Below are 18,698 nucleotides of genomic sequence, written 5' to 3' on the forward strand. Positions count from 1 at the left end.
TGAACTATGAAGCCAAGTAATCACTTGTAATGAGGTAAAAATGACTGCTTTACAGTTTAAGCTGCTAAGTAGAGTTTTGTTCATACTAAACTGCATGTTTGCACTTTGGGGCTTGAGTACGTGAGGCTTTCAACTTCGGAGACGTGGACATCCACCAGTGCCTTCTCAGGCTGTAGAAACTTTCAGAGTTACGCTACTTAGAGAAGTAATGCAGCTTCTCATCTCTTCAAAAGTGAGGACTTTAAAGATAAATGCTGGGATGTTTTTGTATAAGAATAATCTTCATAGTAAGATGCAAACCCAAAAGTTTGAATCTTTGTAGATTTCACATTTCCACAGTAAATTAAAACTGTTCTACTTTCTGCCAAATCAAACCTGTTTAGATACTTGGTAGTAACTTCCACAGCTTAATGCTTTACCCATCCAAAAGCTTGAAAAGGTTCGTATACTTTCCCTTCATTTGTTTCCTTAAGTTAATGAGAGTGTGTTTGGCTTTTTATTTAATAAGTGCTAAACCTAAAAAGTAAGCAATAGCATAATGAAATCTTCTAGTGTGACTGCTCTGTGAACATTTTATAGCTTAGTCTTTCAGAGCAATTAAAAAAAAAAGAAAAAGGCAGCAAGCCCTTATATCTTCCTCTCTAAGTTCTTTTCTTTGGGTTAATGGAGAACAAGTTTCTAAACTTGCCTTAAACCAGCCTAGCAAAGCATACGGGTTCATACATATGTCTAATATCCTAGAAGACAATTTAATGTTTTTCCTTGCTAGTCAACCATCTGAGGAAAATGGGCAATTTACTATATACTTGTGTATTCCGACATTTGATTTTTGGCTGGTCAGTTCTGCAGGTCAAACTCCTACTCATTCTCCTTACATTTTTGTGGCCACCTGTCTGGGTCAAAGGATGAGATACAGCTTCAGCTGAAAGGAGGTGCTGTTATTTCTGTGACAATGCTTCCCAATACTACTTGTGGGACATGAGTCTTAAGGAATCTGTGCCTGGGTTATAGCTGGAAAGGTGGCACTGCTGGAAGTAAGGCAACTCAACCTGGAGAGGTTGAACCATATGTCAATTAAGTTGCTCCAAGCACTGACTGAAAGGTGAATTTTTGTCATGACCCCCTTTTCTTTTCCTACTGCTGTATTTTCACGTCTTTCCTTCCTCTCTCTCCACACTCCCAGTCAGACAAATTCAAGACAGAGGTCTCCAGAAACCACTTTTTTGGTGAATATCCTCTATGAGATTTACACCAAGCAACCAATGCTGGGGTTAAATACTTTCAAGCTCTGTCTACAGCATATTTCTCACTCTAGCCACACCTGAACCTGCTTGGTTTACCCCAGTTAAAAATGCCTTTGCTGTCTCGGCTTGCCTTCCCTCTGGCTGCAGAGGTTAGAGCAAAGCTGCTGGGTGAGGTTTGCTACAGCAAGGTCCCCAGGTTTTGCTGTCACAAAGCTGCTTCAGAGTTGAATGAAGTGGCAGTACTTGAAGGAATTGTTTACATCTCAAATAGCTGGAGAATTACTTGGGAAAACATTACCAGAGGTAGGAAAAACTCAAATTATTCTGGTAACTATTGCTTCTCGTGACATGAATGACCTCTCACGCGAGTAGTATCCAATTAGACACCAAAGTGTGCAGAACGATAAGGCAGGTCCACGAATGGTGCAACAAATCATGTCTCTACCAGTAACCAAGATATACTTTGCAAAATCTGTAATTGCTTCACTAACATTTACCACAGTAAAAATGTCTCCACCAATTCACACTTTGTGTTAGGTGAGGCAACAGTGATGACTCTGTGGCTTTCTGTCACTAAGAAACAACACAGAGGAGCTGTTCCCCGTCCTGCTACTTTGGACGATGGGAATAATGCATCCCTTTGCTTTAGAAATAGTACGATTTGAGGCTTAGATACCAATTTTAACTTTAATCATTAAGGTGAAACTTATCCCTTATTCTGAGGGTGGATATTTTCCTCTCTCTACTGAGATTTAAACCTTTTCTTGAGGGTCAGTGTGAGGCTAGGCTTTATGCTTGTCCTCACCCTGGTCCCACCAGAACCAGGGGAAAGAAGACCACCACCCATAAAGGGAGCCTCTCAGCTTCCTTCCCTAGATATAGAGGCAGGTTTTAGTAGTTCATTTCCTTGATTTGTTTCTAATAAATAGAAATAAAATCAGGTGTGTATGCCCATCAAGGTGGATGCCACCTGACTAATGTAGGAGGAGGGAATGGATTTCAAATTTGAAACTCCCCATGGGAGGGGGCAGGAGGAAATTAAAAAAATTGCTTCCCTGAAAGCCAAGCTCATGGAGGAGCTGAATGACTGAACTGTTTGCGCTGTTCCATTAGCAGTTTCTGATCAGGATGCTCGGATTGCTGGGTTTCAAAGCTGTGCTGCAAAAACAAATGGCACATGAAATCGAGTTATTAAATGTGGCAAGCGGTAGCTGCTAGTGAGTTTGGGGGATGCATTTGTTCTCCTGACACTTGGTAATAATGGCTTAGGTCCAATGCAGACTGTTGGGGTATTTCTTATCGTTGATAATTAATAATCTATGCCAAGCTTTGTGTTGTTTCCCGTGATTTTTGTGAGGACATGGATGCAAGTAGAAGATCCCATTTGCTGTGGCAGTTGTGCATGAAGCTTTCTCTGTTCCTGTAAAATCACAACCACATCTCCTTCCTGCCAACATGCTGGAGATGCAGCGGGTAGGCAGGTTGTGCTGGGCTTTTGGGGATGAGGAGGACCAAGTGTGCCACCCCTGGGTGTTCCCAAGCCAGCAGTTGCTTTTGATGGCGTTAGCTGAAGTTAGTACCCCTCTGACTACTAAGTGTCTGCTCCTAGCCATGATATTTAGTTAAATCACTTTCTACACTAACCTTTGCATGCAGAATATCTTTAGATGACTTTATACAACAGTAGGAACATGAGATATTTGATATTGATAGTGGACCCTAACTAGGGACCCTAATCCACCCTTCGGGTTTTGGATAAGAAACTGATCTAGGTCGCAGCTGGGGAAAGTGTGGGAGGGAGGAGGAGCTCTCCTGCACAGCCGGAGGGCATGTTTCTGCCTGGGTGCTTAAATTTCATCCTTTTCTGCAAAGCTACTGCTGTTAATAGCATTTGCTGCGGTTACTGGTGCTGTTATACTTGCAGTAAATGTACTAACCCTGCTATGAAATTACTGGTACAGCTAATGCATGATGATATAATGGAAGAAGGGTGTTGAATCAAGGTTTCTAGGTGACCTTGATTTTCACATTTTCCTGATTTTTTAAGGACTGGGGCTTTACAGCTTTATTATCTCTTACTTTGTGTGTGCGTGCGTTGCCTTTCATTGTGCAGGATTCAAACCTGAAGTTCATAATACTCAGGTGCCCTCCGCATCATGATCACAGCCCTAACGCAGATGTCTCTGGGTGCACATGATGCCTGGGTACTGGGTGCCCAGGAGCTCTGCCTCATCCCAGCCTGTGCCTCTAAACTGCCTCCCCACAGCGATGCTCACACAGCCTGGGCACCTTTCCTGATGAATAAAAAAGCATTAGCGTCCTTGGAATGTGACCATGGCAAAGGGCTGGAACATAGACGGTATGACCTGCTAGTCTTTTAAATTTTCCCTCTCCTTTGACAAAGCTGGATTTTCCCTACAGCTCTGCTAAGAGCAGCTGGGAGCGAGTCAATGGGAACTTGTACATGAGATGGGCAGAAGGTGAGAGGGGCTGGCTGCTGTGGTCCCTGCCTGTTTCATCTGCCTGGAAAGGCTTGAATTTAACTGAGAACTGGGTTCCTGGACCGAGTATGGCTTAAGACTCCAGACATGTGTAACTCCTTGTTACTCCTCTTAGCTGAAATCCCAGTACTGCACTTGTGTACCTCAACACTACATTAAATATCCCAGCTTGCTCCGTGCTGTGGGGATGCAGCTGAGGAAGTAGTGGGATTGCTGCAAAATACGACGCGTGCAGATAAGCTCTGGCGTGCTGCAGTTCCCATGGATGGATAACTGGTACGCAGACTGGGAAACTGTCAGATTATGTGTGGGGCTTTTTTTAATAGACGACTTTTATGCAACCTCAAGTCCCTGTGCCTGGAACAACCAACTTTAATCCTCAAGGAGTGTGGATTCAGGGCATTGGGAAAGGGGAAGGAGAGCAGGAAAAGAGTGGTGTCCTCGGCCCCGAGGCCGGCAGACACTGCTTCTCCACAGGGGGAGGTGAGAGGACGGGTGATCAGAAGGCAATATCTTGGCACCTTGAGCGCTGCCTCAGGCCTTTGTATGAGCTAAAGAAAGATAGCTGCCACCTCTGTGTCCTTCTCCCCTGAGCCTGAGGGAAGAAGGTGGGTTGGCTTCTCAGTTTTACTGTGCCTTGGGGACACCCATCTGCTCCAGGGATTTTGGCAATGGCCAGCTTGCTCCATCATGTGAGAACTGGTAAAGGAAAAAAGCAAGCAGTAGATGTCCCAGGAGGCTCTGGCAGCTTATGGACACCTCTCTCATTCATTCCAAAATAGGAGGGGAGCCAGAAAACTATCTTGTTCTTGATACAGCCAGTTCCTGAGTCTCAGGACCATGAGTTTCTGTGGACCCCCAGGGTCATCTGGGCCCCCTGATTAGGATGTGAATCAAAGGCTGGACCTTTGCTTTTGGGTGCGTGTACTGCTCACTGCAGTTTGGCCTCCAGAGCTGTCTGCTCTCTTTTTAATCACTTGATAAAAGCCATGAGGTAGTTTTATATCTGGCTGTGGACACTACCTACATCTGCGGTTCCAGCATGCTTAAAAATAGGCTACTTGTATAGGCTGCCATAACAATTCTTGTGACTGTTTAAAAGACAGAAAAATTCTCAGTAATGATTATTTTTGTTTGTTTTCAAGCTTTCCACATTTTATATGTAAGGTGGTTTTTTTTCTTCCCCAGTACCATGCTTTCAGGTTCGCTTATCTTTCACCAGCGATACACTACAATTACTTGGTGTGTTTGCATTCCTTTTTGGTGCATACATTTTAATTTAGGAATAAAAAGCACTGATTGTTGTTCTGTTTCATTTTTCAAAGCAAGTTCAGTTTCTAGGCTGTGTAGAAAACTGTCAGTCACTCGCTGTAGGTATATGGCACTCCACCCACACAGCGCCTTCCAAGTCCTCGCTCTTCAATGGAGCCAATTGTTTAACTGTGTTTATAACCAGTGCTATTTCTAGAGTGTTTCCTGAAAGTTGACTGGTTTAAGGTCTACCCGCTTGAGGGTTTGGCTTTCTGTTCTGACATATTGCAGAACAAAGTGCAAGAGCCAACCTCCATGGATGTGTTGCAGCACTTCTGTGCTGGTGCACGGGCAGGTGGGACCGGTGGCATCTCCCATCTCCCAGGGTTTGGATACCCCTGTCAGCATGGCTCGGTGCTGGGGTAGGGGTTGGGTTTGGATCCAAGCTTTCCCAGCAATGGAGCAGTGTCCAGGTTGCATATGAATCTGGATGAAATTCAAGTTGCCCATGGCCCATCCTGCTCTAACAGTAAAGCAAATCTGTCACTGTGGTTGAGCTGATTCACAACTGCATCTACCCACTCGTGAATCATGTGTTGGAACTGATCATTTAATATAAAATACACCTATCCCATTTGCTTTTTGGTGCTTTGGTGGAGTTTTTTGTTTCCTTTTGGTTGAGTTTCTACATGAAGGTTCAGCTTTTGTCTTCTGATCACACTTGGCAGAGCTGCAAGACCTAGTATCTGGAGCTCTGGCAACATTACAGTGCAGAAATCACATCGCACTAGAGATTATTTTATCAGCTTTCTTTATAACCTTTCTGAGTAGGAAGGCTTTTACATGACAGCCCATCATTAGGTGTCTGAGGTCATCAGTCTCCCCCTGAAATTCCTGTTTTTCTCCTGTGACGGTAGAAGAGGACTCAGTTCCATAGGCAGGATCCCTTGCTCAGTGTCCATGTCCGCACAGGCTAGCTGAGTTGGCAGGGACCTGGGGAGATCGCCTGGTCCCACCTCCTGCTCAGAGCAAGGTCTCCTGGAGCACATTGTCCAGGGCCACGTCCAGTCGGGTTTTGAGTAACTCCACAGCCTCTCTGGGCAAGCTGTGCCAGCGTCTGACCACTCTCACAGACAAAAAGATTTCTCTTCTGTTTAAGCAGCATTTCCTGTATTTCAGTTTGTGCCTGTGGCTCTGTCTTCTCTACCCATCCCCACCAGGCATTTAACTGTGTGGTTAAGACCCACTGAGCCTTCTCTTCTCTAGGCTGAGCTGTCCCTGTTCTCACACAACAGCAGCCCCAATCCCTTCATCTTTGTGGTTCTTCACTGCACTCACTCCAGTAAGTCTATGTCCCCGCCTGTACTGGGGAGCCCAAAACTGGACCTGCGACTCCAGATGCGGCCTCACCAGTCCTGAGAACCACAGAAACAGGGTACAATATCGAACGCCAGAGACCTTGCTTTTGGGATCCCTATTGATGGGTGTGATAGAAATAAGAAACATTCCTGTTACTACAGTGGGAAACTAAGCTGGCCATGGGGCATTTCTGCAAAGCAGTAGGTGGTGTAGGTTTTACTTCCCCTCTTGCATTTTCTTTTATAAGATGTAGTGCTTCCCAAACAGTATTTTCTAAACATAGCTTCTTGAGATGTGTTCTTCATTGCTGGCATGCAAGGTTGGCAAGCGGCTGGTGTGTTTTGTTCTCTTCAATGGGCTCAGGGTTAGCTTTCTCATAGGGCTGAAGCAAAAGCAAATATTTTCTGTGATTAGCAGTTGGCCTCACCTCTTGGCAGTGCAGTCATCTATGGGGTTTTGTCTACTTCCTGGGGTGAGGCTGGGCGTTGAGGGTACAGCACTGGTTAGTGAGCACCCCAGCTGCAGGCGCTGGGTGCCTTACGGTCAGCACCAGGACTGATGGCGTGAGCCTCTAGCATGAGTGTGTGCGCGGGTGGTTGCATGGAGGTGATGCATCCACCAACCTGTTTGCACAGAGCAGGATGGAGCGGTGAGGCTGCTGGGTGCGAGTCATGTAATTTGTAATTTTGTTTTAGCTGTATTTGCAACAGTCCCCAGCTGGACTCTCTCCAGGTACTTCTATACTGAACATAAAGGGGATAAAGCACTATTTTTTTTGTCTGTACACCATAGTCTGATATTCTCTCATCCACTGCTTTATCTTCTACCACCAACGAGATTATTTTTATGCTCTCCATCAATGTAGTGACCCCCAACTGTTTTATATTTATGCTCCCAGTGGTCATTTCGCTTACCTTTGTTTGCTGATCCTCACAGATCTGTGTTTCTTCCCTGCCTATGGGGGCTGCATAGGGTCTGAGCTGGACAAATGTAATTTTAATTTAGTTTTTTTATTTTATTTGCAAAAGGAGAGATGAGAGGTCAGGTACTGAAGTGGGGTCCAATGCTTACGTAGGAGTGGGACCAAACAGTAGAGCCTACAGGAATAGCGAGGCTCAGTGGTGCAGGGGTGGAGGTGCTCCTTCCCTTTTGAGGTGCAGCCTATCAATGGTTTCATCCTGCAGCCAGAGGTGGGAAGTGCCTTCCCCTTGTGGCAGGCAGGACCAGAGGTGTCTGGGAGCCGTTCCTTGCAAAAGGTGACGCAGAGAGACTACATGTGACGCAGTGAGAGACTTGGGTCTGAGTAACCCCCGGGCTGAGCAGACAGGCACAAGGAGCAGAGTCGTGGGGTTGGGTTGCTTGTTCTGACTGTGAATCTTCTCCCTCTCTCTGCTTGGGGTCCTTCTCCCATGTCACCGAACTCTCTTGATCTGAATTCACCCAGACTGAGTCCCACAAAAGTGTTCAAGGCTCAAAACAAGCTTTTGGCTCATGATGCCCAAATTCTTAGCCACCTTTGCCTACCTGGCCCTTTTACTGACCGAAGCCAAAAGCAACCTGGCTGCTAGCTGGGGTGTTGACATGCGTTAACAGTGTGCTGTTCTGGCCCTTGCTCAGAGGGATACTTCAGAAAGGTATTACCCATTTTATGGTTAAGCATTTTACTTTTAACTATTTGGTCTTTTGCATGTACTTCAGGACCTTGGTGAACTGGGGTCAGGGCAATTAGTTGGGTAAATTAGCATAGCTCTATTGAAGTCAGCTGTGGATGGTGTAGTGCTGGGGTAACACTTTCTGGGGACTTACCCAGTAACCTTTCTTCTTTTGTTTATATAAATATATGCACATTTCACACTCCATCTTTCCTCTGCTGATTACAGAGCCATAGGCAGATACGTTGGTTCAGACATAATCACTTCCACATTTCTTTTTCTTGGGGAAGAACTGAGGTTTCTTTCCATTAGTCTGCATGCGTTTGGTTGAGACTGCACTTTGTGGACAGCAGATGTTCCTCTTTGGCTTGAGTGCCAAAGAGATTTAATGGAAGATCAAAAAAGTGATGCTTGTCCCAGCCCCAAGCAGATGGACCCCATCTGCTCCAGGCAGTTCCCATCAGGCCATGCTGGAGTGGAAGCAGCCAGTGTCCCCCATTCAACCCCTCCACCCCAGCATTCACTGTGAGCACAAAACATGGGGTTGGTCACAAACAAACAAAAAAGGGTGCTGTGGTAAGCAAGGATGAGGAATCTTCTAGAATTTCTTTTTCTTTGGCTTTTAAAAGAAAATTTGTAGTTCATAATGTACGCTAAGAAGCAGCATGTAGAATGACATTAAACTCATAAATGCCACCCTGAAAAGGCAAGGTCAGTTTTGGCATCCTGGGTCCAACAAATAGGGCAGGAGCAAAGCCACCCTTCCCTGTGCTCCTCCCAGCTTCAGAAGAGCAAAACATCAATGAAGAATGGTGCTGGCAGGAGTGTAGCTATGTGAAAATAGAGAGCAAGAGAGATACAAGCAAGAAATCTACTGAAAGCAACTTGATATTTTCTAGATTTTGACAGATTGACTCTTTAATGTCCTCTCTGGGAATATCCTTTGGCATCCATCTCCATGGCTATTTTTCAGATTTGCACTCCACGCAGAGATGATCCAGCTACAGCACCCGCATCTTCCCTCAAGCTCAGCATCGCCAGGGTCCATGGCTTTCACATCGCCCCTCTTTAGTTCCTGGGCTCCCATAAAAGCCCTCTGTTTATTTCTCTTACCACACATTTGTGTTTTAAGACCTTGTGGTTTATGACCAGTCAGGATCAAAGCCAGCAACGCTTCCAGCTTTGCTGCTTTGCATTCATGTGTGTCTCAAAACATGGACGGATTGTCTGCCAAGGGAACTAGAGAGTTTATATTGAGACAAGCTGGCTTGTAGGGTGTAACCATGAACTACAGCAAAGAGCCTTGGAAACCTTCAGGATCAGGGTCCAGAGTAAATCTCGGCAAAGTACTGTCCTCCTGCGCAAAAGACACCTAATTTCATGTGCAGTTCTGCAGCAGTTGAAACCTCCCAGACTGGTGTGGGGCACTGTCTTCTTCATGTATGATCTTCTTTCTTTTGCGGGATGCTGAGGAGGAGGAGTAGGATAAGGAGGGAGAAGTCATCACCACCTCAGTGGGGCAAGGAGAGGGATGCTCTGTGCCACTGCAGTTCTGCTCTTTGTGGAGGTGGGAGGCAGCCTGGGAAGTGCTGGCTCCACCCTGGGACCTGAGGTGCCACCTCCCCCAGCACTGCTACCACTGCCAAACGGGGGTGAGGGTGACATTTCCCAGCAGCAAGAGGAGGGGAGAAAGGAAATCTTATTTGCCTGTAAAAGGATTCCCTGCCTGTATCCAGCATGTGGCATGTGACTCGGATGATAAGGGGTGTGTGTGTGTGTGTGTGTGGAAATCCTATAAACCATATCCCAGGGCGGGAGGCTCTCACTTTCTGCTTTTCCCCTCTGCTTTTGATATCTCTGACCCTCTGACAGGTCCCTGGAGCTGCTCTGAAGAGAAATGCAAGGAGAAGAAAGCACTCCAATCACATTGACGCGACTCCATTCCTTCAGCAAGCTATATGTATTTTTATTTTATAGTCATTTGAACAGCAGAGAGTTTGGCAATAGTGACAGCCTCGGAAGTGTGCACTCTGCATTTGTGTGTGTGTGTGTTTCAATCCCTCCAGCTTGGCTCTCCCACTTGACATCTTGGAAGACCCACCATCGAGCTGTTTTTTTAAACAAACGAGCAAATTGAAATACCTCTCCCGTGGGCTCCCCAAGATCATTATGTCTTGACACACCCAACCTGGCAGTGCAGGGGACGTGACCCAGACTCGAGGGGTTATTACCAAGCTCTGAACTGCAAAGAACCGCTGATAACCTTTCAGCCAACAGCCAGCAAAGCTTCGTTAAGCTGTTGGGGTGGCCTGCACTTCTTTCCCATCATTGCTGTTTATTTGAATTTATTTTTTTCTTTAACCCTTTTCTCAGCAAAAAATTACCAGACCTTCAGATGGGCATGACTTTATTGGCACAAACAGTACTCGGCAGATTTACGTTTGCTGAGAACTGTGCCTGGACCAACAAAGGCTGGAGTATTTCAGCTGGGTTTCCACCACTTAAACAGGTTGTATGATTCCTAAAGCTGCCAGAGTGAGTCTTCTTGGGGTTTGTTTTCAATGGGCTTGTCTTTTATCCCTAATAGCATTAAATTTCTGTTTATTTACCTAATACTTTCATCTTCTGTCTCCAAGAATACATTTGACTGACTATGCTGTAAGTCATCACTGCTTCCCCCAGGATGCTGGAGCATAAATAAAGCTTCTGATGGGATTTTTTTTTTTTTTTTTTTTTTTGTTTTTTTTTTTTGTTGTTGTTGTTGTTGTTAAAGATTTGGCAGTGGGTCTAGCTCTCCCACTGAAATCAGTGAAACTGGCTTCTGATTTGATGAGAAAAGGACCAACAAAATGAGGAATGCTTCTGGAAAGGACGTCCTCCTTCTCAGTAAGTCAACCCATGACTGTTACTTGCTAGTTCATTCGTGCATGTGGTTGGATGAGTCGGACAACCTGTTGACCAGCTGGTACTCAGCCAGCAAGCCCAACTGTATGTCTCAACGCAAAGCAGGAGTGACTCTCTCTGCTCGTCGAGACAGGACCTCGATCCCCAGGAGCCTGAATCGGGGCGCTGTGAGGGATGAGAAGCTCAATCCCTTCTACCTCACTATCAGGGCTTACGAGGAAGCAAAACAGAAGAAAGCAGGAACTAGCTATGCTGGTGTCCCAAGGAAGCTCAGCAAGATGGGAAAGGACATTGCAGAAAGACAGCCCCGGGCAGCTGAGGTGGCTGTTTGCCAGGCTGGACTGCTGCACTGGTTCTTTGCAAAAACAACCAAGCCATCCTAATAAATTCCCTGTGTAAAAAAATATATCTATAAATTGTGCTTTAGTAAGAACGATGCAGCTGCTAATGGGACTGGATGTGGCCATACAGAATGCTCTAACGCTTTCTAATCCAATACCGAGCCATGACGACTTTCTTTGCAAAGAGTGACTCTACTTGAACATGTGCGCACATGCGTGCATACGTACATGTACACGTACACATACCTATAGCTTTATAATCCTGCTGTCAAAAGGGGAAGACCCAGGTTGTGGTTGGGCAGGGAAGAGCCCCCCACCGCTACACGATCATGAACTGGCAGACGTAGGGCAGCTGGTCTTTGCATCTCTTGTCGAACCATTTGCCGACAGCAGCCCCTGACAAGGCTGCGCAGTTTTCCAGCTTGCCACCGTCGGGCTGGGTGGTGATTTCAGTCTCCCAGTTCTTGTAGCGGATGGGGCCACCCGTCATGTCGACCCACTTGCCCTCTGCTGCCATGTCGTTGAGGCCCAGCCAGATCTCCGCCTCGGAGCCGATGCTCTTGCGCATGTAGTCATAGAGGGCATCGTTCTCCTCCCCGGTCTGGGGGGTGCTGAGTGTGCCACCCTGCGAGATGCAGTTTTCACTGGCCTCGTGGTACGTCTTGGTCTCCGAAAACGCAAGAAAGCATTTTAGGTGAATTTTGGTGCCTTTCAGGCAAACTGAGAGGTTACCACACAAACAGAAGAAAAAGACAGAAAGGGAATTGGTTTTAAAAACAGTGCCCAGGAAGAGGCAGCAGCAGCAAATGCAGCAGCCAGACTACAAGCTCCATTTCTCAGGCTGCACAGCAACTCTTGGCAGCACGGGAGTCCCAGGAGCCCTCTCCCTCCTACACAGGGCACAGCTGTGGGGACGTGCCCTCCCCATCAGCACACCTCGGGGTGCCCCCATCACCCTCCTGGGCTCTGCCACTGCCGGAGCAGAGGCACAGTGTGGTCCTCCTATCTCCTTCCCCAACCTTGCTCTTCCCCGGCTGCTGCTATACTTTCTCTGATGAGTTTGCTGGAGGTAAGGTTTGTGATGGGCATTGCCGTGTGTTGGAGTGTTTTGGAAAAAAGTCTGTGATTTCAATTCAATCATCTTATTATGCAAGCATGAGAAAAATGTCTTTTTTAACAGGCTTTGATCAGAAGTGTTGTGCTTGCATAGCTTGAGGTCTTCAGAGGAAATTCCTACTTGCCTCTGATTTTATTATTAAGAACAGCAATTTTTTTTTTTTTTTTAAGCTCTAAACCCTGAGAGTGCAGGGTACTGTAGCCAAACAATAACTAATCAGAGCCACACATTAATATCCAAACCAATGAATGTGAGCTTGGAGCTAAAGCCTTGATTTTTCTTGTGTTCCTTTTCTTTTAAGGAGAAAATTCTCCTTAACTTGCATTTTCATTTCATTTCTGTGTTCTGCAAATCCCTCTCCTATTGATGTTGGTGGAGTTTGCATGAAATAACCGTGGAGCATGGCTGGAAGATGAACATTTTTTAGGACTGTCCTCTGTATGTGTTCAGTGAAGCATGGTGGGTCTGATCTCCGTCAGGTTCCTTGGGCAATACCGTGGTATGTGTAAGAGACCAGGTCACCATTTCACTGGGGTTCAGATAAAAGAGCAAGCTACATTTGACTGAAGTACAGAATGATCCATTACTCACCCCTCTGATTCATAAAGGAAAATGAACATCTGGCTTAGTGTCATAGAAATATCCACAGCTTTACAAATGGGAAGCTCTAGCACATAAAGAGGGGGGCCATACGTTGCACAACTCATGTCATTAACTGCTTGAGGAGCTTCATCTGCCTGGAGGAACTGCAGCGAGCCCACACTTTGCTTTGATACCCCAACCTCTCTCCCTGTGATGGACTCCTTGTCACCGGGGGCTTGGGCATCTCTTGTTAAAGTGTGTGGAGCAATTGTAGCTGCTTTATAAGCAGCTCCTCTCAAAGCAAAAGCCATGCCTTCTTGAGCGAGTCCTTTACCTGTCTGGAGTGCTTGTTTTTCCTTCAGCAGAGCAACCTCCTGAGAGATGTTGTCAATCATGGCCTTCAGGTCTTCAATCATTTTGAGGCTCACACCATCTGTTAGAGAAACCAAGGGAGGAGCATAAACATCAGCCATGTCCCCCTGGGAGGCAGCCAAAGCTGTTCCTATCATCAAAACTCTCCATTTCTCACCCCTCAGAGAAAGACAAACAAAAGGGATCTGCAAAGTTAACACTTGTCCCCTTGCACATCCATCAGAGTGAGTGTTTGCTTGCTAGCCTGGTTCCACCAGCAACCCAGTTTGTGTTTCAGGACTTTGCACTCCATGGGGCTTCATGGGGCGGCGGTCTCCCCTTGGGCTGCTGCAGTGCTGGGGTGGGGTTGCACACATGAGCGTCGCAAGGTGCAGGCTTGTCTCTGGAACCCCTATGTAGGGCACTCACCTGGGGTGGTGCTGCACTGGGGTCAAGCTGCCAAAATGCAGGAGGGCACCATATGATGCTGCCCTTCCTGAGCAGGAGTCCTGCTGCACGAGTGTTTTGCAGGGAACTTAAAGCTGCTGCTGAATAGGATTTATAGTTTTTTTAAACTCCTCAAAAACATGCCCTCCCTCTCTTCATTCACAGCTCACCCTCCTGGCTTTCCTTAAAACACCCTAATGCATGATTTTCTCTGTATGCACCTCTTGCTGTGCCCCCACGTTAGTCTGCTTTCATGGGTGTGTTGGCAGGAAAGTGCTTTGCTCACCAGGCTGGTGCTCAGCAGAAAGGGGCTGGAAGGGCTGCAGTACCTCCACTAGATCTGCCCCTGCACCATCAGCCACCCCATCCCTCACCATCCCTCAGGCCATCACAGCTGCCTCTGCCCCACCTCTGCCTTCAGCATCCCCACTGCAGGTACCCAAAAACCAGCCAGAGCTGCTATCCTGCCACGAGAAGACATCTCCTTGGCCAGGGGGTTGGTTGCAGCCTGCTGTTAAAGCCTACATCTTGCTATGTGTGCTATCTCTGCAACAGCTCCAACCAGCTCTTTAGTCAGTACTTGGATTTCTCCTGTCCAGGAGCAAAAGGACTGTTGTGCCTTGGAGGTGGTGGGAGATTGGACATCGAGGTGTTTGCATTGTTTACGCTATCTCTGCTGCTTCTGTTGCTTTACCTCGCCTGGCGTAAGCATCTGGCAGTCCTCACGGGGTGAAAGGAAAGGGGACGATTTGCCTACAAACACAAGACGGGCTTCCTCGAGGGTGAAGGAGATGGGGAGCCAAGGCACCAAGCCAGGTAAGTGGGGAAGCAGCTTGGATGCAGACCAAAACCACCAGCCCAAAGATTACATGGTGCCATGAATACAAAAAGCCAGACACATCAGGAGGAGGGCATTAAGCTGCTTTACTCATTGTCCAATTAACTTTAATGGGTTCACTTAACACTGAGGCACTAGTTATTATTTCGGTACCTTTCATGAAAACACTTTGTGGGAAACAGCTAATTAATGCCTTTTTTTTTCCCACACAAACCTTTCCTGCAGCAGAACAAATGTCCCTTAGGTTTAAGTAACATCCAAGGGCCATGGCAGGACACTGCCAATGAGTCTTGCTGTGGCAGCTCCTTATGTTGTTCCAGCCGGGTTTGCTGGTGGGTTCCCGTCTAGAGGGTCCCCATCACCCAAGGTGGACATGTCTCCTTGATAACTACCTAGGTGCCCTGTCCCTTTTCACCACCTTGTTTCCAAGCCCTGGGCCACAAGATGTTCCTGCAGCAGCACATTCACCAGGACATCACAGGGAGAACCAGGAATGGTTAATTATTTGCACTAAAGCTACAAAGCAAGTTACTGCAGCTATGTGAACAAACATTGAGTTTTCTATTCTATTGCCAGAGGTTTTTGTCTCTGCGCTGTTATTTCTTCAAGGCTCACCTCCTGAAGCCCGTGATCAAGGCTATTACAGCTTGGGTTTGCTGCAACTGAAGCCAGCATGGGGGCTGCCAATGCTGCCTGTGAGAGCTGGAGCGGGTCCTCACGCAGACCGGCAGGATTAAGCGCAGGCAGAGGCGAGATGAAAAGGAGACTCACAGAAGGATGTGGGTTGCAATAGCCTGTCAGTTTGAAAGCCTGGCCAGTAATGTATTTGATGCTGCAAATGGGAGCTCTTGCCCATTTCTCTTTGTTCTAGTTGTATGCTGAATAACAACCGAATCTCTCTGTACTTCAATTATTTAACTATCCCTATATGAAAGTTGGATCTATATCTGGGTTGCTTAGCTTTGCCTGGGTAGGCATCACCCAGTTTGTTCCTATCTGAACAGGTTTCTGTCCCCCAGCAGTGCGAGGATCGCTCTGGTTTGCAATGTCCGTCTTCAAGCCTCCCCAGCCATTGGCATTTCTTCTGACACCACGCATTTCCCTGAATGTCCCAGCCAGAAAAGTCAGGTCCCATATTGCAGTCTGTCCCTGGACCAGAGGAGGGGGCCGAACACACCACACTGGATTTATATCAGTGTAAATGTTCACAGGCATTTTCTGGGAAAAGCACCCAGACTCCAAGGTTACATGGGAATTTTGGGCAGCCTCAGGAACAGTGCCCACATCAGCCCCTACCCGCTGATTTAAGCATCCAGACTCCGACAGCCAGCTCCAATTACCTTAAAAATACATGAGAGGTACGCAAAGATGCTCCCTCCCGCGCCCCCAGCACCCTGCCACGGCTGTGACCAAGGGGACTGCCCCATGGCTGGAGGGTCCCCAGCCTGGACCCCTGAGCTGGGGGGGTGCCATCGCTCCCTGGGCAGGGGTGCCATTGCCCGCCGCGGCTCCCGCCTCCCCTGGGCACCCTTCTGGGCGCCAAAGAAGGGCAAAGCCCATCTGCCCCCCAAGACATCGGAGTTCGGGGGGAGTTTGCTGAACCGCTGCGTCTGAGAAAATCACTGGGGAGCAATTTGAGGGGGGAAAAAAACCCAACAGCAGGCAAAGTAAATGTGCTATCTCAGCATTTTCTAAATGCTATGGTTTGGCTGTTTCATGTTGAAACAGCACAATTTTTGTTCCGAAGCAAACCCAAATGTAAGGAATAATTACAAAAAAGAAGAAGAAAAAACAGAAAAAAAGAAAAAAGAAATAAAAGAAAAAAGAGAAAAAGCTTGGCTCGAATAATAATTTTCTAACATTTGCGGTTTGGCTGTGCAGATTAAAAAAAAATAAATCCAGCCAAACACCCCAACCCTCCAGTGGCTTCACCCTGCCTGATCCTCCCCAGCAAGGGCAGGGGGTGAACGAGGATGGGGATAGGATAGGATGGGATGGGCCATCCTGCCCTCAGTGAGGGCAGGAGCAGCAGAACCCTGGCCCCTGTGGTGGGTGGGCAGGCGGGCTTGGGTGTGGCGTGGGGCTGGGGGTGAAGAAGAGCCTCGTGGGGGATTTTTAGTGCTTTCCTCCCTCTCCCCACACCCCCATTGGTAAAAATCAGAAAAAAGTTAACCAAGAAATGCTGGAAGTTTCCAACTAAGGCAGTGCAGCTGACCCCCCCACGGGGCTGGATGTGGCCAGCCAAAAAATGCCAAGTTTGGTTTTTTTTTCTTTTCCCCAAAGAAAACTTGACCTCTCCTTTGAAAAGAAACCGCAAAGCTCTCAGGAAAAATTGCCTCCAGCTGTTTCAGATGGCTTGATTTTCAGAAAAAAAATGTTGCCCCCTCCCCTCTGAAAAATGTGTTTAAATCGAAGACCAATTTTCCAGTTCAAAAAGGTGATTTTTCTCCCACCATCTGACTTTTCTCCCACCACTTGATTTTTCTCTCACCTGTTTGTCACCAATGGGTTACAAACAACAGTTCCAGTGACACAGAGAGAAAAATAAGATTTCTCTAAGAAACTAATTTCTCTCTCCGGGTACCTCCAGTAAGTGCAACACACACATGTACCCTATACCAACCCAAGGGGGTATTTTTGCTCTAGAAACCAGCCACAGACATGGAACAAGCAGCTATGCAGTGACTTGATAGATCTAATGGGAGAAAAAGGAAAAATTTCTCAAGGATGGGATCAGATGAAAATAGCCACCAGGCGAGCGCAGAGAGCAGCCTGGCCAAGCAAATTCCTCAGATGCTTCTTCCTTGCTCCCCGCTTCGTTCCAAGCGGCCAAGCGCCCGCCAGAAGCGGTCCAAGCCCACGCGACTGCAGTCGGACACATCAGGCAGGCTCACACGCCGCTGGGCTGCAACGCAAGCCGCTTCTTTACCTGCCTTCTCCTACAATTAATGTGCATTGAGTCACAGGGAGAAAGGATGGGACAGCAGCAAAAAAAGAGAAGGGGAAAAAAAAAAACCCACTAGGGAAAAGAAAACTTGGGCATCTTTCTGTGTGCATTGCCCTCTGGTAAGCCTGAGTAGTCAGAGCTCGTGTATGGCTTGACATACACCTGGGGCCAGTGTTTTAAAATGAAGATCCATGTTGATATTTAATGGATTGTATATTATCTGCCTACTCTTGTCTCTAAATCTACAACAGCAGTCTGTCATCTGCCATTTATTTGCTTCTGAAAAATGAATGAGGAGGGGTAGGGGTCATAGAAAGGGAGATTTTAGGAGAGGAAAACCTTAGCGATAACATGGAAAATATGTTGCCCTCTGAAGTTCAGAGCAAGCTGTGCCATCAAATTTATTCAAGGTAGGAACCTGCCAAAAACATTTCAATTTCCTCATTGTTTTACAGAAGGGCTATGCAATCATTCCCACAGGGAGGAAGAAAATAGACACTTTATTAAGTTCTTAGATGCTTTTTAAAAAGTGCCATTAAAGCCCTGTTAAATGTCTGAATGACGGGGCTAATTGCATCCCCCCCCCAAGCCCCACCAGGTTTCCTTGCCGGGAAGGTGCTGCCGCTCCTTACCTTTCTTGGAAGCTGCCGGCTTCTGCCGGACTTTGGCATTTTGCTGGCCAGAGACCTGGGCGAGGGAGAGGAGGCAGAGGAGCAGGCAGGCTCCCCGGAGCGCCATGCCGCTGCCGTCCGGTGCTGAGCGGAGGTGGAGTGGCTGCGCTCTGCCCTCAGACAGCCGCCTTAGCACCGGCTTGAATCAGAAATGGCTGTCCCAGAAAGCCGCCCGCTGAGCCCCGGCCAGAGGCAGCCTCCCGGCTCCGGGGGGGGCTCAGGCGGCTCTGGCCAAGGCTGAAAACATCCCAGTGGGTTTGCGTTTCTTAGCACGCTGCTTGTTTTTGTTTAAAAAAAAAAAGAAGGGAATGAATCTACTGTAAGTCTGCTAAGCTAAACAGAAGAAAGGCTGTGGAATGATTTCCTATGGATTTTAGCAAAACGCCACAGGGTTGAGTTTATGTGTCAGCCATGGCAACGATGATGTGAAGTGTGAAACGGAGTTTGGGTGGCCGAGGGAATAGAGAGGGGCCAGCCTGCCCGCGTGGCCCCT

At 47.3% G+C, this 18,698-nt stretch overlaps 1 protein-coding gene across 1 annotated transcript; it reads right to left on the reverse strand.

Annotated features, from left to right (window-relative positions):
* Positions 1 to 9,944: 9,944 nt before the first annotated feature.
* Positions 9,945 to 18,402, reverse strand: CLEC3B (C-type lectin domain family 3 member B). The gene is made up of 3 exons (XM_009815605.2): positions 18,167 to 18,402; positions 13,286 to 13,384; positions 9,945 to 11,972 (listed from the first exon to the last, which is right to left on the reverse strand). The coding sequence occupies exons 1-3, from the start codon at positions 18,270 to 18,272 to the stop codon at positions 11,572 to 11,574; spliced, it is 606 nt and encodes a 201-aa protein (XP_009813907.1). The 5' UTR covers positions 18,273 to 18,402; the 3' UTR covers positions 9,945 to 11,571.
* Between the last annotated feature and the right edge of the window lie 296 nt (positions 18,403 to 18,698).

The sequence above is a fragment of the Gavia stellata genome, chromosome 6, assembly GCF_030936135.1.
Source record: "Gavia stellata isolate bGavSte3 chromosome 6, bGavSte3.hap2, whole genome shotgun sequence".
In the NCBI taxonomy this organism is placed as follows: domain Eukaryota; kingdom Metazoa; phylum Chordata; class Aves; order Gaviiformes; family Gaviidae; genus Gavia; species Gavia stellata.

Bases quoted from the DNA above. Each gene is read 5' to 3' on its own strand.
- CLEC3B (XM_009815605.2), bottom strand. From the start codon at position 18,272: ATGGCGCTCCGGGGAGCCTGCCTGCTCCTCTGCCTCCTCTCCCTCGCC. The intron at 13,385-18,166 runs GTAAGGAGCGGC...TTTCTCTAACAG, and splicing joins GCCGGCAGCTTCCAAGAAAG to ATGGTGTGAGCCTCAAAATG. The intron at 11,973-13,285 runs GTAAAGGACTCG...GTAACCTCTCAG, and splicing joins AAAACAAGCACTCCAGACAG to TTTGCCTGAAAGGCACCAAA.